This window comes from Sceloporus undulatus, chromosome 2, assembly GCF_019175285.1.
Source record: "Sceloporus undulatus isolate JIND9_A2432 ecotype Alabama chromosome 2, SceUnd_v1.1, whole genome shotgun sequence".
Classification (NCBI taxonomy): Eukaryota; Metazoa; Chordata; class Lepidosauria; order Squamata; family Phrynosomatidae; genus Sceloporus; species Sceloporus undulatus.
In genome coordinates this window covers 59,593,696-59,618,758 of record NC_056523.1, presented here as the reverse complement: position 1 = coordinate 59,618,758, position 25,063 = coordinate 59,593,696, and the positions used below count along the sequence as shown (strand labels likewise).

The following is a 25,063-nucleotide window of genomic DNA, read 5'->3' as shown; positions in this document are numbered from 1 at the left end:
GATGACTTTCACTGGCATTTTAGATGAGTGGGTCATTATTCTGGGGATTCATCCCACAATTCAAAGCACTGGAGGAGGGAATGGTTAAATATGGCTCAGGAAAGTAATCCAGGGGTCTCTCGAAAGGAAAGAGTGGCTTTGGTTCCCGCAGATCTTGAGATTCTTTCACATTCTGAATGCCTGTGTTTGGGCCTATCAGTAGCAGGAATACTGCCAGTGTGTATCAGTGGAGCTTTGTGTAGGCATAACCAAGACATTAGGGGTGAGCATGCCCTGTAAAGATCCTCCCAGCAGGTGAAGAGACACAGATGCTATATCTTAACCCCTCCAGCCAATAGCTCTGTGGGTTCCAAATGTGCTACAGTGGATTACTTAAAACATTACTTCATGTAGTTTTAAGGAAGCTTCTGCTTCCCTATGTTTTTGCAGGGTGCTTTACTGAAATATGGATAACATAAATGAGGTGAAAAGATTCCCTATGGCTAAAATGATGAAACCCATCTTCATGGCACTGGTATCTAATATGAAATCATTCAAGGATTTAGAGTCAGAGCTTGAAAAACTGCTAGGTTCAGAATTGCTAGCTGAGAAGTACCATGCTCCATGCTGCAAAATAGCATAAAAAGAAAATGAGCTGGCTGTTTAAACACCAGGAGCTGAACATTGCTGGGGATTTTTTTTTAAAGGAGATAAATTCGAAAAGGTATACTTTTACTCAGTAAGCCTCCTGCTTCTTCCCCCCTTGCAACAGATAATAATTGTTATAAAGTAAAAAGCAAACAGAAGTGCTGTAGGTCTTTAAAATAACCCAGCTGCATTGTAGACCTTGTCTGATTCCTTTCCCCTTTGAAAAATAGATATACAAATAGTCACTTAGGGCCTATTCATATGGATGGGCTGCAGCTTGCCTAATGGTTCCACATGGTGAAGTTTCCGTACTGCAACAATAACAGCTATACTCAGGAACCAAGTGTCATATCAAGTAGGTGACTGTGGTCAGTTGTCACACCTGCTGACCCTTAAGGAAACCCCCACAGTGATGTGAGGAAGTAACTACTTCATCCAGCTGGTCCACATAGGTCAGAAATATCATTTTCAAGCACAGTTTCCACATGGACCTCAGCTATGTGGAGACAGCCACAACAGGCAGTCTGCTTTTTCCCCCAGCCAAAATAGTTTATCTGTGTTCTGCTTTGTTTTGCATGTGCAGCAGAGAAGATTGCTATAAACAGGGCCAGCACATGGAAGCCATGAAGCTTGTGCCCCAAAGCTCTCATTTTCACCAGACTCTAACTACATAGCAACCAATATTTCCTATAGTGGTGTTATAGTAATGGGCACCCCGTTGTTTAAAGCATTGCACTGGTGTGCTAAAATAAACTCATTTTGTATTTCTGGAACAACTGTAAGACTCTTGCCAGATTACAAGACCAGTCTCAAATCTTACTACTACTTTTTTTAAAAAATCCTCTGATCTTCATGTCTTTCTCCTTTTTTTCTTTCTTTTACAACATCTGTGTTGGAGCTGGATTTCACAACCTATTTATAGTGGTTTCCATAGTCTGGGTTTCCTTAAAGGTATAAGCATTGGCTTTAATACACTACAAAAGGGACACAGGAGCCATTAACTGGACCTCTGATTCAGCAGTAGGGTTTTTTTCTCTCCTCTTTCTCTGAATGCAGACTTCCATTTGGGACCAAAATGCTAATTTCCCAGTTGCTCCCTACTTCATCTTTATAGCCACCTTCAAGACATCTTTTAGCCATTCCTAACAAGCACTGAATATGTATGCTAAATATATTATTACTATTATTATTATTATTATTATTATTATTATTATTATTATTATTGGGATCTAGCTGAAACTTGTATTGCAGGAAGGAGAGGAGACAATGTAACCCTTTCCTGCAGTCCGTTCCATCACTTTCCACATTTTTCCAGATGGCTGCCAACTATGAAGGAGCTTTTCAGCAGCCTCCAAGGAAAAGGAAGAATTAGCAAAAATGATCACCTCTGTCCTCCCTCTGGTAGAAATCAATGGAATCTAGGTCTCAAAGGCAGCTGCTACTGTAGGATACCCATCAAATTCTGGAAAAACTCAAGTTGACTATTCCTAAATCTGGTAAATGCACAGAATCCATTAGGAAGTCAAAATACTGACTAGTTTGAGAGATAAGAACAATTCTTTTTCAGTTGTTGTTGTTGCTGCTGCTGCTGCTGTGTTCCTTCATGTTGATGCTGATTCATGGTTACCCTATGGCAAACCTATTATGGGGTATTCTAGGGATGAGAGTACAGTGCACCCATGCCATATGCGGGTACATTATATGCAGCTTCCAGCTTACGTGGAAGCCGTGTGACAAGAAATGATGTGTGCACTGCCCTGAGCCACAACTACACACCCCATTGTTTGCAATGGGGTGCAAGCATACACAGATTGCCGTCCCTGCATAAGGGAAGGACCCACTGTATATGACTCACCCAAGATCACCTAGGTCACCTTGTGCAGACCGGCCATTAAGGCTGGCTTGGGAGTGGAGTCAGGGCATGGCATTCACATGACACATGCCCCGGCTCTGCCCCCAGGACATGATGATACTGTGTGCCGCTCCACACAGTGTGTGGAATCACAGCGCTCCTCTGGCGCTGCATCCACACAACATAGCACCCAAGGAATGCTTTACAGCTGCGGTGCCATGGCTATCACACGCTTTCCAGGATGCAAAAAGGAGCCACTTTTAGCAGCTGCACGCTGCCCCTTGGGGGTGGTCTTCACGGCCCCCTACTAGATTTCCATGACTGAGGAAGGAATCAAAATCTGGTCTTCATAGTTGTAGTCCAATGCTTAGTAAAATTTGCCTTATTCACAAAAATACAACCATTGCCATATATTGTGGAAAAAAATAGATGGGATTTATGCTATAAATAAAAGCAGACATTGCATGAGTTTTCTGTCTTTGGAACTGAAACATTTGTCAATAGGTATATTTCTACTATTCCAAATGTTTTACCCCTTCCTTTAAAAAGTTTCCTTCCAAAGTGGAAGTCACTTTGATCTAGATTTTTTTATTGAGACATTTAAAATTCTTGGCCATATTATATGCCTCCAGATATTATTCAAAATTAAAAATCCATGCACAAAATTTTCCACTATTGCTCAAATGGCTTATTCACAAAGTCCTTCTTGGCAATATAAGCCTAAGTTTTTGAAATTGATTTAATATGTTGAATATCTGTCAATGAGTTAAGATAATCTCTTATTCTAAGACCTTCCATTCATGTAAATATCTTAGATGTCTCTTTCGGAAGGTAGCTGGACTTTTTTTTTTGGAGGGGAATGTGATATGCCTACAGAACATCACACTGCAAACTCTCTTGTAACTTTCTGCTTTAACCTGAGCTGTTAGTAACCCTTTGAAGTTAAATTGACTTCAGACAACTTTTCGTTTCTCCTGTAATACATTGCAGAATTAAGTCCTTGGGTTTTGTGTTGTTGGCTTTTTTTTTTTTTTTTTTTTTTTTTTTTTTTTTTTTACTTTTCAGGATGTCTATAAAAAGTAGGTTAGTTTGCTCCACCGTTTCTGCTCTGGTCTGGCCTTTTGGGTGCATTATTTTGTCACAACTCTATTTATTATTTCCAATAAAAATGTGGCACAAAATCAATGGAATGGGTAAATCACATTGTGACATCCGGTGGAGAATGCATTGTAAAGTGGCCAGCAATTCTAATTTAAAGTATCACTCCACTTAAATAACCTGTTTACTCATTGAATTCACCCTACATTGAGGCAGCCAGGTCCTACCACAAGGATTTGCGCTGAAGCCGCTGAATGAGTACAGCCCAGCTTCAACATGGGTTGTTGAGCTCGCGCAGCTTATTTTTAAAGGTGGGAACTTTCCAACTTGAAAAAATGTGCCCACAGTCTCACCGGGGACCCCAGGCTGCACTCACCCAGTGGCTTCGGCGGCAAAATCCTTGCGGTAGGACCTAGGTGCCTCCCAATTTAAGGCTTGAATTTGGATGAGGATGCGGGGACATTTAAGCAGAATGATAAGCTCCCAAGGTTGCAGGAGTTTTCCTAGGCTCAGCCTACTGGAAAAATAATAGCCAGAAAGATCTACCAAAATTACTCCTACAGAATGAGAGCATTGAAATAGTGAAGAGTTTTCCATCCTGGATCAATATTGATCAATATGTGACTGGAGTCAAGAATAAGGTCTAGGAGTGCAAGGGAACTATGAAAGAACTGAACACGATCATAAAGGTTACTAAGACCATAAACATTACACACTTATAGTGAGGATAGTCTCCAATCCATTGTATCCACATCACCATGACAGATCTGAAAGCGGGAACGGTTTGTGAAATTTGAAGGCGTGACGACAGAAGAAATCAACTCATTTGGGGAGTGGTGCTGACCATGGATGGCCAAGAAAACAAATGGGTCTGAACGATCAGGCCTGAACTATCCCGGAAGCCAAGATAATTAAACTGAAGCTGTTCATACTTTGGCCATTATGAAGGAAAGAATGAATAATAGAAAAAGGCCACGATGCTAGGAAAGATAGAAGGAAGTAGAAAGAGAGGAAGACCGCACACCGATGGTTAAATCATCTCAGAGAGGCCCTGGGCCTGGACGTGGCCTGCAGGACCTGCAGGGAGGTAGGATTCTTGGAGGTGTCTCCTCCCCATGGTTGTCATTAGTCACAAATTAACCACAACAGGGTAAAGCAAGATTCTGGCCCCTTCTCCCCCTCCCCCCGTGACTTATGTGATTGCACATCGCTTCTGCACTTTGAACTCAATTTGGCAGCAACTGAGTGTCAGCTGAAGTTAAAGGGGGAAAGTCCAAGAGGAGAGAAAAACTCGGGCACCTTTAAAGAAGCAAAAGGTTTTCCAATATATATATATATATATTATTATTCAGAAAAACGATGTATTGATTGCAAATAATAGTGTTAGTGGCATTTACACCGTGATGTCAGATATCTTTAAATATTATCATCCGTTAGCATGATATAAGCAAACACAAATGTAGAGTACACACCCCCAAGCTTAGCCTAGGTGGTTGGCATTTTAAATTTAGTTCAGAGGGAAAGCAAGATAATTAGGGTGTTCTTTAGCATAATCAGCAGGAGAGGAAACAGCTAGCAGCAAATGTATGTTTTGAAAAAAAAAGATATGAAATCACTACAGAAGGAGCGTTAATCCATAAGGAGGCTCTAGTGCAGATCGTCTAAGTCCATCTGTGACACACATTTTCATTCATGCGATGAAAATGTTCCGTTGCTATTCCACACCAAACTGAATATTTTTGGAAAAAATATATTTTATCCCCCAAATTTGCATTTTTTCCACGTATATTTGCCTTAAATGTGCATTTCATTCATTTAACCAAAACTTTAACACAGTTAACTGTACTCTCTTTTTTAAAACATCCCACTCCACGCCCTGTCTGGTTCTGGGGTAGAGGGGAGGTTTGCAAATAGCCAGAGTCTGAGGTGATGAGGAAATCAAAATCACTAGATTTACTGTACCTTGGATCAACATTGATAAGAACTGAGACGCAGTCAAGAAATGAGAGAGACTGGGAATTGAAAAGGAAGCTATGAAAAGAATTGACAGATCCTAAAGTCCAAAGATATAAAACTCAAGTTGGTCATCCATGCTATGGTATTCCCCATCATCATGTATGAATGTGAAAGCTTGGATAGTAAGGAAGCCAACAGAAAAAAATAAAAAATTCTTTGAAATATGGTGCTGGAGAAATGTGTTGAGTTACCATTACATCCAAAAGCAAAAAAACAAATGGGTCCTTGAACAGCTCAAGTTGAACAATCCCTGGAAGCCAAGATTATTAAGTTAAGGATGTTGTACTTTGGCCACATCATGAGAAGGCATGAATCATTAGAAAACATACGCTAGGAAAGGTAGAAGGTGTAGCAAAGAGAGAGAAACACATGCCGAATGGATAGACTAACCAGGGAAGTCACGGGTCTGAATTTGCAGCAGACCAAAAACAGAACAGTGGAGAATGGGAGAATAGGGTTTATCATCACTGGGTGCCTGAATGGGGTCAGGGAGGGCAGTACAACAACAACAACAAAACGTTGATGTTGTGTTCAGGTTGTATAATTTGTATTAGTGGATTTTATCTTTTTTTATGATTGTTTTTAATGTTTTGGTCTGTAAACCGCTTTGATCTATGGAAAAGCGGTATACAAATAAAATTTATTATTATTATTATTAACATTTTCTTTTCTTAAACAGTAAGCCACTTGCTGGACACTACTGGGCTTCCTTTAATGTAGTAATTGCTTCCCCTTTACTGTACAACCCCCAAACATAATAAAATGTGCAAATAGTCTACTCCCTTTACCCAAGTTTTTGAAGCCTTTGAGCATCCATATAAGCTTTATATGAATTTGTATCTGACTTACTCCTATCCAAAACTACCAGTCTATTCACTGCACCATAAAAATGGCATCATAAAAAGACCACAAATGAGTATTTTGAACCATTTTTGTAATCTGTAAAGTGGATAAACTGGTGGAGAGTTTTGTTGGCTGAAGAGTTAAACACATTTCTTTCATTGGTCAGGTGATGTCTTGACGTGTATTTATAAAATTCATATCATGGGATATTAAAAAAAACGCACATCATTTTTAGTTGTACTAGTTAAAAAAAACAACAACCTCCCATCATTTTAAATTGTACTAGTTAAATAAACAAACTCCCATCATTTTAAGTTGTTCTAATCCAAGGCTGCCTATAAGTGTCAATTTAGTTTACTTTGTAGAAATTAGCACTGCTCAGGCTGTGATTACCCACTAAGTATGAACTATCCATAAATTGAGAGATCAGGGGAAAATCTGGGTTTGGATGCTTCATTTGTTGTTGCTGTGTGCTTCCAGGTCCTTTCCAATTTATAGTGACCCTAAGGAAAACCTATCACGGGGTTTTCTTGGCAATAAAAGTTTGGTCTACCTCTAAGGCTGAGGTGCCCAAGGTGACCCAGTGGGTTTCTATGGCTGAGCAGGGATTCAAACCCTGGTCTCCAGAGCAGTAGTCCAATGTTCAAACTATTACACCATGGTGGCTCAAGATATTTCATACATAATTTTATTTCTTAATGCAAAGATGTGTTTTAGGGCTATGGTCAAACCAGAAGTTAAGATTCTTGATTCTTATTGATTAAATGTAGACAGATTTCAGAAAATGTTTAAGAGGCTGTACAGACCAGCAATAAATGCTGGCATTGGGGCAAAGTGGGGGCGTGCGACTTCATGCTGCATGCTGCATGCCTTGACTCCACCCTCACGTCAGTGTGATGCGCGTGCCCCACCACACGGTGGGAGGTGTCATGGCACTCCCTTGGTGCAGCATGTACATGCACTGTGCCAAAGGAGCGCTGAAACGCCGTGGTGCCAGCAGCTATGGCACCTTTTCCACAGCACCACGAAAAGGCCAGATTGGGGGTATAGCAACTGCATACCGCAGCCCCAATCTGGCTAGGAAAGGAGTGTTGTCCTGCCCCCTCCCCCCTGATGAGCCGTCTGTACAGCTCCTAACTCTCCCACTGAGATCAGTTGTCTCAAAGCATGTTTAACTTGGGCATGACCAGATGTAAACCATTAATGTGAATTCAAATAATAGTTTTTGAGCGTCAAATAGAGTACACTCTGTTTTTTCCTTCTTACTTATTTTTCTCACATTTTTATTTTTGCACTACTTAACCCTATTTCCTCTTTCCAACTGTATTGATGTGTGTGTGTGTGTGTGTGTGTGATCTCATATACTTGTAATCTCAATGCCTTATTTGTCTTTGGAATGTGTATCAACTTACCCAACTTCTACTTTAATTTGTTCTGTTGTTCTACCTTTTTCTACATCTTCTTCTTCCTCTTCTATTTTTCTTTATTGGGAAAATGTTGTTTATTCTGGGGTTTTTTTCCTGATGTGTTTTCTTCTCTTAGACAAGCAATTTTCTATTTTTCCTCATAGAATTACACTGTATGATTACCAAGCCATGTGTAAAACAACTAAAGAAAGTAGTGACAGCGCCCATAGCTTACTGGATGTAAGTATCATTCTGACTGTGAACACTTCTTCACTAGCACTGCGGTCATATATCTGTTCATTCAAAAGTAAACCTCACCTTGGTCAAGAGGGCTTACTTTTAATACAGTGACAATAAGGTTGTATCCTAAATCACATTTAATTTTTTTCCAGATACATAAAATGAGAAGGCATAGGTACAAACAAATAAGCGCACGCGCGCGCGCACACGCACACCATATTGTTATTTAATATATATATATGCAATAATTTTGTATAGTATTTCTTTATGTTACTAAATTTTTCAGAAGCTCCAGTATATAAGACTCTGCAGGTCTCATGGGAACTGCTTTTCAACAGTACTCCATGTCACAAGAAAAATGGTTTGGAATAAATGAATGCAATGTGTTATTTATTTGCTATTTAAGGCTAGTCTACAGTAGCATTTTTTTATTTTACCCCACAGCAGTGTTAAAAATTTTCAGTGTGTTTGTTATGAACACCTGTTTTCTGGAGTTTGTAAATTACCTATAAATATTTGTTGTATTTTAAATTATGAGAGGAATTTCAGTAGCCTACAGGTTAAGTGTTTCTTTAAAGAAACAGTCAGTCTAAACTGAACAATAGGTTCATTTTCAAACCATTTAACTTGTAAAGCTGAATAAAGGATTCTTCCTCTGAACATATATTTATTAAAATTAGAATGAGAGAATACCATGAAACTACAAACTTTAACAGAGAAGGAGGAGAAGTTTAAAATTTGTATCCACAGTATCTTGGTAAACATAATCGATGGCAAAGGTAGCTGTGTGTACTCTGTTTAAATTAATATTCATAACAGAACTCTTTTCAAATGTAGAACTGACTCCATTAGTAGCTTGTATCAATGGGTTAGTGGATTCACTTTGGGTTTTAATTGGTAAAAACTTTTGATAGCTTTTAAAACTTTTCTGAGTAAAAATGGATTCATACAGCCCCTTTGACAATGAAACCAATGTCCATAAGTGGTTGAATCCACAACCTGGATTCTTATGGACAGGATTCCTTCTATCTGTGGGAGGCAACCAATATAAAAGATAAATTTCATGGGCTAAGACAGGAGGTAGTGATATTCTTTGAGACCTCTGAGTGAAATAGAAGACAACAATAAAAAGGGAAGAACAAAAGACCTGTTCCACAAGATCCAGGAAATCAAAGGAAATTTCAAACCAAGGACCAGGCTGCTCTATGACAATAAAAATAAAATAATTCAAGACGAAGAAGGAATAAAAAGACATTGGATGCAATACACAGAAGAGTTATATAAAGGAGATTATAAAATGAATGACATGTGGATATAAAGATTAAATTCAAATTCTGAAAGATGATGTGCAATAAGAGAAATGGCAAAAAGACCAAATCACCATGAACAGATGATATCCCAATCGAACTGCTGCAGTCCATGCTGACAGAGTCAACTACAGTGCTAACATATGCCAACAGATATGGAAAACAAAACGATGGCCAACAGATTAGAAATGATCAATATACATCCCCATCCACAAAAAAGGAGACACAGCAACTATAGGACCATAGTATTAATCTCCCACGCAAGCAAAATTCTGCTCAAACTTTTGCAACATACACTCCAAACATACATATAAAGAGAAATCCCATAGGTCTAAACAGGGTGCAGTAAAGTCAGAGGCACTTGGGACCACACTACAAACATACAATGGCTAATGTAGCACACCAGGGAATTCCAAAAGAAAATCAGCATGTGTTTTAAAGACCATAGCCAAGCCTTTGACTATATAGATCATGAAAGGCTATGGAAGGCCCTTAAAGATATGAGAGTGCCAACACATCTGATAGTTATGATGAGGAATCTGTACTCAGGAAAAGAGGCTACTGTCAGAACAGAACATGGAGAAACAGAATGGTTCTCAATTGGCAAAGAGGTCAGACAAGGCTGCATCATATCACACTACCTGTTCAGTTTATATGCAGAATATGTTGTAAGAAAATCAGGATTAGAAATAGAAGGAGGAGTGAAAATAGGAGGAAGGAATATCAACAATCTAAGATATGTAGATGAAAACATAATACTAGCAAAAATCTTCCCTGACCTTGAACAACTACTAAGGAAGATGAAGGAAGCAAGTGCAAAGGTAGGCTTACTGTTGAACATAAAGAAAACAAAAATAATTACCTTGGAGAATCTACAGAAATTCAACCTAGACAATGAAGAAATAGAAATAGTAAAAGAGCTCTCTTACCTGAGCTCAAACATTTGTAAAAATGGGGACTGCAGCCAAGAAATCAGAAGGTTAAGAATGGGGAGGGTGGCTATGAAATAACTAGAAAAGACCCTAAAATGCAAAGATATACAACTGAGCATAAAAGTTAGAATCATACAAGTCATCGTATTCCCTGTTACCATGTTTGGATGTGAGAGCTGGACAGTTAAGAAATAAGATAGAAAGAAAATTAATTCATTTGAGATGTGGTGCTGGAGAAGAATGCTGAGAATTCCATGGACAGCCAAAAAGACAAACAAATGGGTCCTGGAGCAGATCAAGCCAGAGATCTCCTTGGAAGCTAAAGTGAAAAAATCTAGGCTGTTGTAGAATTCAAAGATATGGCCATGTTAGTCTGTAGAATCAGTATGTAGAGAGATCTTGTAGCACTTTTGAGACTAACTGAAAAGAAGAAGTTGGCAGCATGAGCTTTCCTAGACTTCATCATCTGAGGAGGTAGAATGAAGTCTACAAAAGCTCATGCTGCCAACTTCTTTCTTTCTGTTAATCTCAAAGGTGCTGCAAGAGCTCTCTTAGTCTGTCATACTTCAGCCGCATCATGAGAAGACACAACTCAATGGAAAAAATAGTAATGTTAGAAAAGGTAGCGGAAAGTAGAAAGAGAGGAAGGCCACATGCTAGATGGATAGATTATATTAAGGAAGTCACAGGTATGATTGTACAGGTACTAGGCAGAGTAGTAGAGAGTAGGGGGTCTTGGAGATGTCTCATCCAAGGGTTGCCATGGGACGAGATCAACTAGAGAGCAGTTAACAACAACAACAACAAATGTGTTTCCTGCTGGACAGAATTTTGTTCTGCTTATTACATTATAGATTGGATTAGCCTGAAAAATAGTAATCTCTTGAAGAAGAGGTTGTAAAGTTGCTTTAATAAAAATAACATACTGAAGCCACCTTTAATTAAGGAATAATAGAATGTTGTCCTGGGTCCTATTGCTCTACCACAATTCATTTGTAAATGGCTTCAGCATGCCATTGTGATCATTCATTACAAGTAACTTTCCAAGCTCTAAGGAAAATTCAGCTTTTAAATGTTTGAATAAAATGTTTTATTCACTGCTCTTTTTTGGTCAATGGTAGTTATTCCATTGATAACAAGTATTTCATTTGAACTGGATGTATTACAGCACTAACAAAATAAAACAGTTAAAATTTTATCACTGAGATATAGTATTGACCTTTGAAAGTATTTCTATCTATGCTTGAAATATAATGTAACTAATCACTATGCATTCTGTGTCTTTTGATTTAAATAAATTGCTTCTCCTCAGCCTTATAAAGCTTTCTTTGCTGCAGTAAAATGGATTGTGACAGAAGTTGTCCTGTAAGTAAACCTTATTCAGCTCTGCAGTTATTAGTACTTTTCCCTTGCAAAATTCTTATTCTTGTTTAAATTTGGCTGTCTACTGATTCAAATCTCATGTGTATAATTTGTATAATTTTAGAGGTTTAGAATGTAACCAAATGGTTACTTCTTTCATAGTAGTAGGTTTCATAGAAACGTATGGGGGCTGCCCACATGGACCAAAAGCCCTATATTCCCCTGGCCTTGTGTTAAGCTGTTTGGATGATGCAGGCCATTAGCCCTGGACTGGGATCAAGCTGGCTTATGGCAGACTGGGCATAGATCTGGTGGATCCAGCACAATCCCAGGTCAAAGGGGCCTTAGTGGGAGTCAAAATGACCTGCCGTTTGCAGGTGCAGCCTACTGTCCCGTTTCCACATCAGACACAGCAACAGGTCTTCTCACTAGCAGCAATGGTAGAGGGAGATAAAGGGAGTGCAGCAATTATGTGTCCATGGTGTGGGAATGAGTGGGCATGTAAACACCTGCCCATCCCCGCACCAACTTGGGGCCATCATCTATTAGAGTTGGAAGAGGCAACAAAGAATATACAATTAAATCACTCCTGAAAGATGTCGACCCAACATCAGTTTAAGGATCTCCAAAGGAATTTCAGAACATAAACGTAGGTCCAAAACACACTGCAGAAATAATCCAGTTTGAGACCATTTTAACTGCTCTGGCTCAATGGTAGAGAATTTTGGGAACTGTAGTTTTGTGATATATTTAGCCTTTTTTGTCAGAGAGCTCTGGTGCTACAATAAACTACATTTCCCAGGATTCCCTAGCACTGAGCCAGGACAGTTAGGCACGTTACAGACCGGCCATTTGGGGCAGCCTGTAACCGGCCCTTTCCCCGCTGGATCGGGGCCTCAGCTGCCACAACGGCAGCCTCCGAGGCCCTGATCCGCCGCTTTCCAGGCCGCGGGGAAGCTGCAAAAGGCCGCTTCCCTGCGGCCTGGAAAGGGGTGTCCTTTTGGCTTCAAGCCCCAAGGACACCCAGCGGTGGCGGGGAGGAGGAGAAAGGGGCCGCTTGGCCCCTTTCTCCTCTGCATCACAGGCGCAGCAATGTAAAGGCTGCTCCCAGTGACGTAAAGCTGGAAGGAGCTCTGAAACGGAGCTCCTTCTGGGGCCGCAGAAAGGGCGCCCTTGGCGCCCTTGCATGGCCGCACTATGTCACAACCGTGCCACCCCGTTTAGAGGCGGCACAGTCGTGACATAGTCATGGCGGCGCCCGTGTGCATACGGCACTGCCATTTTGTACGGACTCAGTCTGTACTAGGGTTAGGGACGCCAAGAAGTGACGCCCCTTCCTAACCCTAGTACGGACTAAGTCCGTACTTTTATGCCTGTTTGTAACGGGCCCTGGTCTCACACTGGGTTATTTCTGCAGTGTGTTTTGGTCCTAAGAATGTAAACCTACACATGGCTATTCAGAAGTCCTATTGTTTTCAGTGGGGCTAACTCCCTGACAAATAGATATAGAATTGTAGTCTAAATTTATTATTGTGGGCGGAGTTAAATTTAATATGAATCTTTTGTTCCTAGTTCTACTTGAGCAGGCTGTTCATAAAATAAGATAGATTCTCAGTGAATCTGTAATTGTTCAACAATTTCATTAAGAATTTCAATCTATACAGAGCTGAAGTTTTGGTCATTATCAAGCAGTATTTAAAATGAAAATGGATTAAGCTCTTTTAAGCAGGATAACCTCACTAAACACAAAAGAATTCCTAGAATTTATTGGTCATTTGTGAAGTGGGAGGATCACTGAGAAATATCTGATTGACCTTTTTAAACAACCATACCATTTCACAGACAGACAGCAACTTTAAAGTGGCGTTTCCCTTTCAGAGTGAAAGGTGCACTTTCTTTCTCTGTAACTGTAAAATTTAAAAGAGAATACAACACTACTGGTTTCTAATAATAACTTGAGAAAAACAACCTGTAGTAATGATCTGATAAAATATTTCTTTATAGGATGCAAACAAAGTTTTCATTTCATTCTTGCTTGGTTATGGCAATTGTTTTTCCTTTAAATATACTTTTTATAAGCTGTTGCCTTTTCATTAATTGTAGAGACTTGTTTTTAGATATCACATATGCACAACCTGAAGATGATAAATTTCAGAATATATATTTTAAAGGGAAATCTGTACATGAGAGTTTTCCAGTCAGCCAATCAAATGAATGTGTACTATTATACAGGAGCCTGAAATGGAAATTGTTTGTACCATAGCAAGGGCACTTGGGATAGTATAAAGTTTTTAATTAGAGAATAAAAACATTCTGTTTCTTGAAAAATTAAACATAAATAATATCCAGAAGTTAGATTGATGTAGGCTGCAATATACTAGAAACTGCTTTCATAACAAATTTTTTGAAAGCTGTATCAGTGATGTCAAAGAGTATCAACTTCAACAAAATTTGCAATTGCAAGTTGGAGTCAACTAGGAGAAAATAAAGAATATTAGAAAAAAATATGTCATCTTAAAAGGAATTTGATTTAGTTCTCTTTCTGACAGCTGGTATGGAGATGCCAGTTGTAATAATATATTTTATCTTTTGTGGTTTAGGTTTCTGGTGGAATTTAATCTATGCAATTGGTGGCATTCAGATTTAATAGCAAAAGGTAAGCATCATTTGTATTCATGACATCATTAGCAGATATGTTCTTTGCCTTTATAATACAAGACTGGGTAAACCACAAAAGACCTGTTGATCTCCATATATGCAAGCACTCCCAGTTTTCTGCCCCAAGAAGAGAAGCCTGCCACACAAAGGGAAATTTTTCTGTACACGTGTAGTAGCCTGGAGGATTTGATGACAGGCATTGGGTATACTCCTGAAATCAGTGGCTTGTGACTAATAAGATGATAGAGGCTACTTTAGATAAATGAAGACGGCAGCTAAAACCTATCACATTCTTTTATGGCACCCTCATGTTAATGTTGTCAAGAAGAGAGAAAGCTGTTACCTTCCTAAGGCATCCCACAGAGATATGAAATATACAGTGCCTTATTCCCTGAAATAATCTTGGGCATCATGCTAATATTTCCAGCTAACTATCTTTTTAGAGAACACCTACATCAGAATCAGCAGGATGTATCCCTCAGCTACTCCCCTGATCTTCTGGATCAGGAATAGAACTGATATAGGTGTCCTTATGTGACCTCTACAAATACTATACCTTATGTTGCCTTACACTGTCCAATAAAATGGCTTTTTCAGTCTGCGGCTCTCTTCCTTTAAAAAAACACAGAAATAAATGTGTGTTACAGCTGTAACAGTATTATTAACTTGCAGCCTTCCTTCCTTAAGGGCAAAGGTTTGCCATTACCTCACTAGATAAAGATATTGCATCTGAGGGATATTCATTCGCATTATAGCTGGAAGCAGATCATGTAATTATACACTTCACCTGCTCCCTTGCTTTAATTACTAGGAAGTAGGAAAGTACCCCTTCATCCTGATCGCTAGAAAGAGATTATTATAGTTTAGAACTGGGTGAGGTGGCAATCATATGGCAGTTCAAAAATCTGGTTCAAACATCTAGGTAGCTACATCTCTTCTTCTCTACTTATTCTAATGAGGAGCTTTATCAACTGAGTGCTTTTTTTACTGAACATAACATAGCATGATTCTCTTAGTTTGCCCTAGAAATAGCATACAGATCTTGAATAAAAGTCTTGAGATTTTTTATTTTTGTATTTGTGTCTTGGTTTTGCTTTGAAAAACAAAATCTCTGACATAGGCCCTGCTGGGTACAAATCCAAATCAATCAGAGTCCATACCTGCTTATTTTAGCTGTAATGTGGCATTAGCATGGTAGAAGGTATAACCAGAAAATTGCAGATACGATGATACATTTGTTCACAATTAATTCATGCCAAGTGTACCTGAGAAGAAGAATGGAGTTGTGTGGGTCTTTTAAATTTTATTTTCATCCACTAAATAGATTTTGAGTTGCATCCATGCTTAGTCCTACTTAGAGTTGCTCCACTGAAATCAGTCATAGGTACATTGATTTCAGTGGGTCCACTCGGAGCATGACTGAACATAAGTCCAACTTTCATAATCAATACAGGTGTATTCATTTCTAAATACTCCAGAAAATATTATCTAATAATACTAATACTACTACTACTACTAATAATAATAATAATAATAATATCCCACCTCTCTGTGTATACAAATGATTAGGCTCTACTAGCACATTCAAAGTGTTGCACGATGGAAAATCTAGATTGTAAAAAGGACCTCCAAATATGTTTATCTAGCTTTTCCCAGAATGAGTGTTGTGGCCGGACTGTGGAATCTTTCCCTATTTTCCTTCAGCTTTTTGGGCAAGAGAAGAGGGAAACTGTGATACCTTCCCCCAGATTGGCTGCATTTTTTGTAGACTACATGATACTGACATTTATTCATGCATGGCAGGTTAGAGCTTATTTCAGAAAAATATGTATACTTAGACTCCATGAAACCAAAAACATAAAACTATCACAATGCTGAAAACCTTTTTCCACATTTACTATGTGTAGTGGCAGCCATTCCCATTTATTCTGATATGGAGAAATTTCTATGGAAAAAGATGTTCAAAGTACAGAGAAATTGCCGTGGATAGATTCAGCCTTCAACTTCACATAGGTTCAGGATTGTTTGTCTTACTGTGCCTATGAAGTTGTGGTGAAAGAAGGAATGTATGTAAATATCCTATCTTGCATTGTAAAGTCATCCCATTGTCAGCTGGCCAGCTTCCAGCATTTCAGTTAAAACCTATACAAAGACAACATGAAGCAATTCTTCAAAAAAATTATATTTATTGGGCATTACTGAGGATGCAAAACAGTGGCCAGAATGCAGGTATAGTGGCACTACAAGACAAAAAAACAGTAGCAATGAAGAAAGAAGCAAACAAGCATTCTAATTGTGAGTGCCACTTGGAAAAATGGTTGGAGAAAACCTAATGCCTCTGGAGAAATTCAATAAAATCGACCCCCAATTTCTCTCCCCACTCTCCATACAAATAGTGTGGAGAATTTCAGGAGATCATTTGCATACAACTATAGTTCAGACAAGTTTAGGTAAGGATAAATTATGAATATATGTTCTGAGAACATCCTTACAACAGGGATAGGCAACCTGAATACCTACCAGATTTTTTGTACTGAAGCACCAGGTATTGCCTTAAATTGGCTGGGTTTGGTGGGAGCTGTAGTTAAAAACATCAGGAAGGCACTAGGGTGACTAAGCCCCCTTAGAAAATAATATCCTATTTATAAATGGTAAGTTAATTTTAAAATAAAAAATATGCAATAAATTTATAAATCACAGGGTGGCAGAAGCAGCGTAACATTTGCATCCACGTTGAAGTATTTGATATCATACCTCACACTGCAGGATTTTGACTGAAGTTATTACAAAATATCATCAATCTGTTCTGTTTGCTTTAGCGCAGAGATTGAAACAAACCCTAGAGCCTTGTGACACTGAATATCCAGCCTTTGTTTCTGAACGCACAATCAAGGAGACCACAGGCAATATTGATTGTGATGACTGCTTCAAGTAAGTACTTTTTAAATTGAATTGGCTGTGGAGGTCTAAATTTCACACCAATATCATGCATTCCTATAAGCTGCAATTAGACATGTGAAAAAGGTTAATGTTTAAAGTTTGATATTGATAAATGTTTGAGTAAACCAGGAACGTAAATGCAACAAGTTTATACATGATTGTCTCCACAGGTCTCCACTATCAAAATATTGACAACAGCATTACAATTTGGTTGAGACACTGAGACATATTTGTCATCTCATTAGCATCTAAGTTTCTCATTGCTTATTCAAGCCACTTGGTTGAGTGAAAAGCAAATGAAAGTTTACTAGCAAGCAAATTTAATTTTTTTAAAAGCACTAAATGTGTTTGCTTTTGCCTTCCTCAGTAATGTCCATTGGAATGGGAGAGATGATGATGATGATGATGATGATGATGATGATGATGATGATGATTATGATGATTATGATGATTATGATGATGATTAATAGATAGACAGACAGCATCCAGGGACAGTTACAGAATTCTAATAGTCCAAGAATAGTCCAAGAACTGAATTCAGAGGATGGTGCTGAAGCCAATAGGGCTACAGGGAAGGAGATATTTCCATGTCAGTTTCTATGGTCTATTTACATGCATTTGTGAAGTATCAATGAACCACTACAAATGAAATATTGAAAGTTGAGATGTTCTGCTTTGACATTCCTGTCAAGACCTTTGTTGGTTGTATTGCTGAACACGTTTGTCGAACAGACACAAGACTTCATGACAAAGTCATGATCAATATAGTCCAATAATTTTGAGTTTATTGGTCTGTACTTTGCTGTAAAATTTGACCTGAGAAGTAGTTCCACAATGCTATTAGATCTTTTATCTGAACTACATAAATCCAGGAATATTATTAGTTTTGCATTTGCCATATTATCTCTTTTGATAAATATCTGTTTTATAATATATTATAATAATATCTTTGTTATAAATATTTTGAGGAGAATTTTAATTACAGATGATCAATCTATTTTTCAGTGTGCATATTAGTGCAAAAGTCTAATCAGACAGATCTGGGAGGGCTGAAAAGGTTTTACATTATTATTATTATTATTATTTGGTGGTGGTGGTGTGCAATCTTCAAAATACCTTCATTTAAACAAACAGGAGATGTAATTTAACAGGGGCTGCACTTTCTTCAGATGAAAAATAAATTTGCAACTGATATATTTAAAGGTGATATCAGGTCAGAGAAAAATAATCTAATTCAGCATTACTTGGATGAAGAGAGTTGGAAACTGAATTTACAGCAAATTATAGTATTTTAAAAATAATAAACCAAGATAATTTTCATAGAAAATCATTTTGTTTTCCATAGTGGAAAGAAAATCTCTCTGTGCTAGTAATATGCTGATCTCAAGGCACCAATTATTTTTCTTTGCAAGCAATGGTAAACCAAAGAAATAATTTGAATAAGTGTTTGAGACTCATGGGAACACTCTTCACTGTGTAATTTATTCAATTACTGTCATTAACAATCAACAAATGGTGACTTAGAACAGACTCAAAATGTTCTAATTCTGACAGCACAGTTCTCTCATGTGACTTTGTTAACTCTAGAATTCATAGTGCGTGGGGAGTTGTTATAAAAATTCCTCACTGAAAAAGTGTATCCCATGACTAGGCGACTCTATAAACCCGAAACTGTTAACATAATGATGATGGAGAACTCATTCATGAAAGAATTTCCGTACTTCAATTCTGCCATGGTACTTGTACCTCATGGAATATATCACAGTGGAAGAGTAGTAAAGCCATCACTTTGTTAATCTGTTCCAGCATATATAAAGATATCCATCCATCCATCCATCCATCCATCAAATAAACATAAAGGAAGCACTTCTGAGACTGAGAAAAATAAATTTCTAGCATAAGCTTTTATGGACACTAATTGAATCTGATGAAATGGACTGGAATCCATGAAAGCTTAGGCTGGAAATTTCTTTTTCTCACCAAGTCTTAAAGGTGCTACAGGATTTAGAGAATCAGGGAGGAGACCTCAACAGTCATCCAGTCCAACCCCCTGCTATGCTGGGATACTCAATCAAAGCACCCCCAACAGATGGCCATCCAGCCTCTAAAGAAAGACCTCCAAAGAAGGAGACTCCACCACTCTCTGAGGGAGTGTGTACCACTGTCAAACAGCTCTTACTGTCAGAAAGTGCCTCCTAATGTTGAGATGCAATCTCTTTTACTATAGTTTGAATCCATAGCTCCAGGTCCTATTTGCTGAAGTTGCAGAGAACAAGCTTCCTCCATCCTCAGTATGACACCCCTTCAAATATTCAAACACAGCTATCATATCTCCTCTTAACCTTCTCTTCCCCAGGCTAAGCATATCCAGCTTCCTCAGCCACTCCTTATAAGACATGGTTTCGAGATCTTTCATCATTTTAGTCACCCTCCTCTGGACTTGCTTTTATAATGGCAGAGTAAGTTTACATTGTCCCTGTTATTCCTTTTTTAAATATCAGCCACACAGAATTGTTTTAGCAATCTGACCTCTCCATGCCTTCTAGTATCAAATCCTATGTGTATAATATTACTGTGCCTGGTCTAAGAAAAAACTATTTGAATTAAAATACAGTTACATCCTTGGAATGTACAGAGGCATGCAGCCCAATTTTACATACATTACATTGAATCCATGGTATCGTTACCTATATAAGTTCAAACTCCCTTTTCATGATGAGGAACACTGGCTCCCTGGAGAAAGCCTAACTAGCATGCATAAACTCCTTTGCAATAGGGAATCCAAAATGTAGGCCTCAGTGTCCACCATAAGTTGATGTTCCCTAGTTATTATAGAAGAATAGGAATACACTTTAATGGCACACTTTCGTGGCTTGAAAAAGCAAAATCTGCAAGATAAAGTGATCTCATCTCAGCAACTGTGATGCATTTGTTAAATTGTTAGACTTATAGAAAACCCAGGATGAACTCCTGGAAATAATTCACCCAGTCTTGGACATGTTATACTTGGATACTGGTTTCTTTCTTCCCCCTCCCCCGCCGTTGATATAAATACATTATTTGTACTTCATGATTTGCAATGTTTAAATTATTTTCCAAAATATAGGGACCCTGGAGAATGCAGGAGCCTAAAAGAAAATAAGAATCATATAAGAATGCCATTATGGTTATGGTCTGGCTGCCCTAGTCAACAATTTTGTCATTCTATATCCCACTGATTAGAAAATTAATCTTCTATTTAAAAAGCAGTTCAAAACAAGTCAGACCATATTTTTCAACTGTGAACAAGAATACAAAACTGGCTATCTGTCAACTGTCAACAAGAATACAAAACTGGCTATCTTTACATTGCTTTTCAAATTTTCCAGAAAGCATATTATGAACTTGTTCATTTAAAAAGTTTTTATAAAGGCAGATGACAAAGTACTGCACCATCCATGGAATAAGGGAATGGCTCCAGTCCAGCTAAAATGAATTGGGACTACCATTGCAATTTTAAGCATATTTACGTAGAAGTACGCCCCACTTCCTGGCAAAGCTACACTCTCATTTAAACCATTGAGTTAAGTGGTAATTAATCATAACTGACTTGCTGAATTAAAACTGTTTCTCCCTAGAAACAGATTTAGAAGCTGACCAGAAATGGAGAGAAGATGTACTTAGATTTTTTTAGGGCATAATCTTTTGATTGTATGGATATTGATTCTCTATACAGTATAAATAAAAAGAATATGAACAAAAGCACAATGGTGTCACTTGGACTGGCATCATCCAGTGTGCTATACATTTAAATCATGAAGCCTGGATTTCACCAGAGAAAATTTTCAAAAAAGCTGCTTCAGAGTTTATGGAGATTCAATAACAGAAAACCTGTTGGGTTCCTTCAAGTTGTTTCTGATTTATGGCAAGCCTAAGCAAACCTACCACTGGGGTTTCTTGGCAAGATTTGTTCAGAGAGGTTTCGCTTTTGCCTTCCTTTCAAACAGAGAGATTGTGAGTTGCCCCAGTGGGTTTTCATGGTTGAGCAAAGATTTGGACCTTGCTGTCCAGAATTGTTGTCCAGCACTCAAACCACTGCAGCATGCTGGCTCCCCTAGAAAATTTAACCAACTGTAAAAACTGGAACTTTTCTCAGAATCAGAGGAAAATACCACTAAAGGCCCCCAGACTCCTGAATGGTCAAAATGTGGGAACAATACCATTAAAATAAGAAGGGAAAAAAGGAGAACAAGAAGAGATCTTATCTCCAGGATGCAGCTGATATTTGATCAACTGACACTCCTATATATTACAATCTCCTAGTTGATTTCTTTCCCCTTGTCATTAAAATCAAGTTCTGTGTTGGTGGATGGCAACTCATGAGGGGAAAAATATATTATATTACTTTTATTTTAATTGCTCAGAAATGGTGTCCCAAATAAAAGGGGTTATCAGGGCATAGACATATTGAAAGTATCCAAAGTATACAACTTAGTACCTACTGTCCCATTGTCTTGTAGCATGGGCTAAGGTCTTGCCAACACAGCAACCATTTACAGTATCTGCATTTTTTTTACTCATTCCAGAATTCTAAAGATTCAAGAAGACAGATCTCTAGCTTCTCTTAAACCACAGTCATTTGTACTGGGTATGAATCAAATCAAAGGATTTTCCCATTCTGCTCTATAGGCCTGGTCCATTGTTTCTGGTACCCTAGACCCCACAAAATAAGGCCTGAATAATACCATCTTCATATTTCGAAGATACACTTGAATTATGAGATCTTTCTGTTATTTTCCAAAAACATTGAATCAAAGAGTTGGTGAGGTCTTCAAAAATTAGATCATTCACAACATGCTGTGAAACATAAAGTAAACGAAACCCATCAATCCAAGAATGTATACCTTAAGCTAATGAGTTCTAGTTTTAACCTTAACCTCACAGGAAACATAGAACAAATCTTTGCCTGCTTCTGTATGACTGTCTTTTGGATATTTGAAGAATAGTCCTTGTATGGAAAATAGAGATATCCTCCTCTTCTGTTGAGGCAGCCATGCTGGTAGCTATGAACTGGGGTTTTATACAACAAAGACATCTTGGAAGGCTTCTGAAAAACATCACGGAGACAGCAACATGGGATGTGCTATGCTGTCAGCCAAGACAGCCAAGTGTCATTTTAATTTAAATATTTTTTCTTCTACAGGGAGGTAAAGGCAGTGAGTCATGTCCCCTCCAAGAGTAACATTTGACTGGATGAGTTCACTGCTGCTCTTGCTGTGGGCAAAAACAATTGAAATTAAAATGGTGCAGCTGCAACTTTGGAGCTGGCTGGCACTTCACTTTGATTTCTATTGCATGCTGGCCAGAAACAACATTATCTGTTTTGTCTCCCTGCCTGCTTGCTTGCTTGCTTGCCTGGAAAGGGAGCAGAGCCCTTCTGCCCAGCAACTCCTCCTCCAAAGGCAGAGCAGTGGTAACAGAGAGGAAGCGAGAAAAGTACTACATCCATTTAACAGAGGACAAAGTGGGGGAAAGGAATGCTCTTGGTCAATTTCTTTGAGAGTTGAGACCTGATGTTATTACAGTACAATTGTATCACAAAATTTGTATCATCAAAATTGTTTAAAATTATAAGCTTTAGTGCATAGAGCACTCACCTTAGGAAGGAGCCATGTGAGGGCATTGCAGTGTCCTTCCATTCTTCTTCTAAAGATGTGATTATAGGGCTGAAGTAGCAAATGGTCCGGCAACACCAGTTTCACAGAAATATAAGTTCAACACTCAAAAATTCAAACCAGCTATAATCAGAGCAAATTGCATGTTATTTCTTTCCAAACGTCATTAGGTGCTTTCCCAGATTATGGCTCACATCCTAAATACACTTCCTTTGGACACTTTGGAGTAAGAGCCATTGGACACAAAAAGACATACACCTGAAGATTTCAGTAATTTTAATTGTTAGCTGAAGATAAATACAACCCAGATATATTTAAAATGAGTTTTGGGAATAAAGGGTTTACACTGGATATAGCAACCTCAAGAGCCAACCCAGATGTTATAAAAGGAATACAACAGATACCTCTCTGTGGTTTCTTATTTTGTTTTCTTTTTTGTAATATCTAATGAGAGGAAAATGTGTAATGTTGTATGATGTCATTCCACTCTATAATTCTTTGCTCACTGCTTTGCATAGCTGGACGTTAAGAATGGAGAAATGTACAGTGTGATGACATGTCATTTTTGAAAATCAGATCTTGTCAAGCTACAGCACACATACATGGAGAAGGAATAGTCTGTGTCTAGTCTGACCATACATTTATTGGTCTGCATTGTAGGATATTATCCAGGAGGAGGCCCTAGTGCAGTGTTTCTTAACCTCTGGTGTCTAGGTGCTTGGGTTTTCATCTCTTGGAATCCTTTTAACATTACTGTGCATTTCTGGACATTCACACTGGCAGGGACTTCTGGATATCTGGAGGAACAAAAGTTGAAAACTAGAAAACAAATGGCTATAATTAGAGGGGTAGAATAGAACCTGGAAATCCTCTACTCCGATCTTCTGTTCAGTGCTAGGCTATACAAAGCAGGATGCAACTACATCACGGTTAAAAAAAACAACAACCCTTAATTTTCTTTGAATTGCTGGTGATCTGGATCCATGACATTCTCATCTATTTGTGGTGGGTGCAAGGCTTTTATGAGAGATTTAATCCATGGGGGGGATCTCAATTTGCTGTGGACTTTCCTGAAAAAATTAATTAGTGGATGTGTGACAGGCAGGGCTAGTCCCCGCCCACTCCAGAGTCATGGTGCCAGATGTACAAGCAGATTACTTTGAGATTTTAGTGCCATTGGGATCCAATAGTTTGGGTAGCTATCCAGGATAAAGGGATTCAGGGATGGCTTCCAGTGTAATTTAGTGTAGATTTTCTTAATACCTAATTTATAACAAATTTCTACAGAATATATTAATTAGCACTGAGCAAATAAATAAGATATATTTCTGAATCAATCTACACTGGCCTGAGTACATTAGTGTTAGAAAGAGAACTGACTGTAAGCATTGAAATCTATTTTAATAAGCCATTTAAATTAGTAAAACTCCCTCAGAGTGTAGTGGAATCTCCTTCCTTAGAGGTTTTTAAACAGAGGCTGGATAGCCATCTGTCGGGGATGCTTTGATTTAGCTTTCCTGCATGGCAGAATGGGGTTGGACTGGATGGTCCTTGTGGTCTCTTCCAACTCTACGATTCTATGATTCTATAGAAAATTAACAATTTGTTGTTCTGCAGATATTCACCAAATTGTACTGCTTGATTTTATTAAAATGTTTAATGAATCTTCAGTTTAATTCCCTGTGGAAGAGCAAAATTGGATGTTGTTCACTTATAAAGAAATTGGCTAAATACATAAAAATATTAAAAGAAGCTCTCGTTTTGCTTATGTCTCAACATATTTTCAAAGAGTGAGTTGCAAACTGCATATACTGCCACAGGAAGAAAGGAAAACGCTTCTGAAAAGAAAATTCTGGTGCTCATTCTTCTCTCCTCTTCCAATATATTAGGTGAAGGTGCACTAGTACTGAACAATTCCATGCCCCCAAACCTCTGGCAGATTGATTCAAAAGCAAAGCAATGTATTTTCTCCCAAATCAAAAATAGTTTGTCTCCTTTTGAGGGGTGAGGGAAGACTTCTGGAGGTGGAAGGAAAGCTTAACACATTTTTGAGTTTCTTTCTTTCTTTCTTAGTGAGGTATTATTATTATTATTATTATTATTATTATTATTATTATTATTATTATTA

General features: G+C 38.2%; 1 protein-coding gene across 2 annotated transcripts in view; it reads left to right on the top strand.

Annotated features, from left to right (window-relative positions):
- The window catches only part of CACNA2D3 (calcium voltage-gated channel auxiliary subunit alpha2delta 3), a 726,617-nt gene that overhangs the window by 671,546 nt on the left and 30,008 nt on the right, over positions 1 to 25,063 (top strand). For both annotated transcript variants that reach the window (XM_042453686.1, XM_042453685.1), the window contains 4 exons: positions 8,007 to 8,082; positions 11,634 to 11,686; positions 14,284 to 14,339; positions 17,161 to 17,272. In XM_042453686.1, coding sequence (XP_042309620.1) covers positions 8,007 to 8,082; positions 11,634 to 11,686; positions 14,284 to 14,339; positions 17,161 to 17,272 — 297 coding nt within the window. The remainder of the gene's footprint in view (positions 1 to 8,006; positions 8,083 to 11,633; positions 11,687 to 14,283; positions 14,340 to 17,160; positions 17,273 to 25,063) is intronic.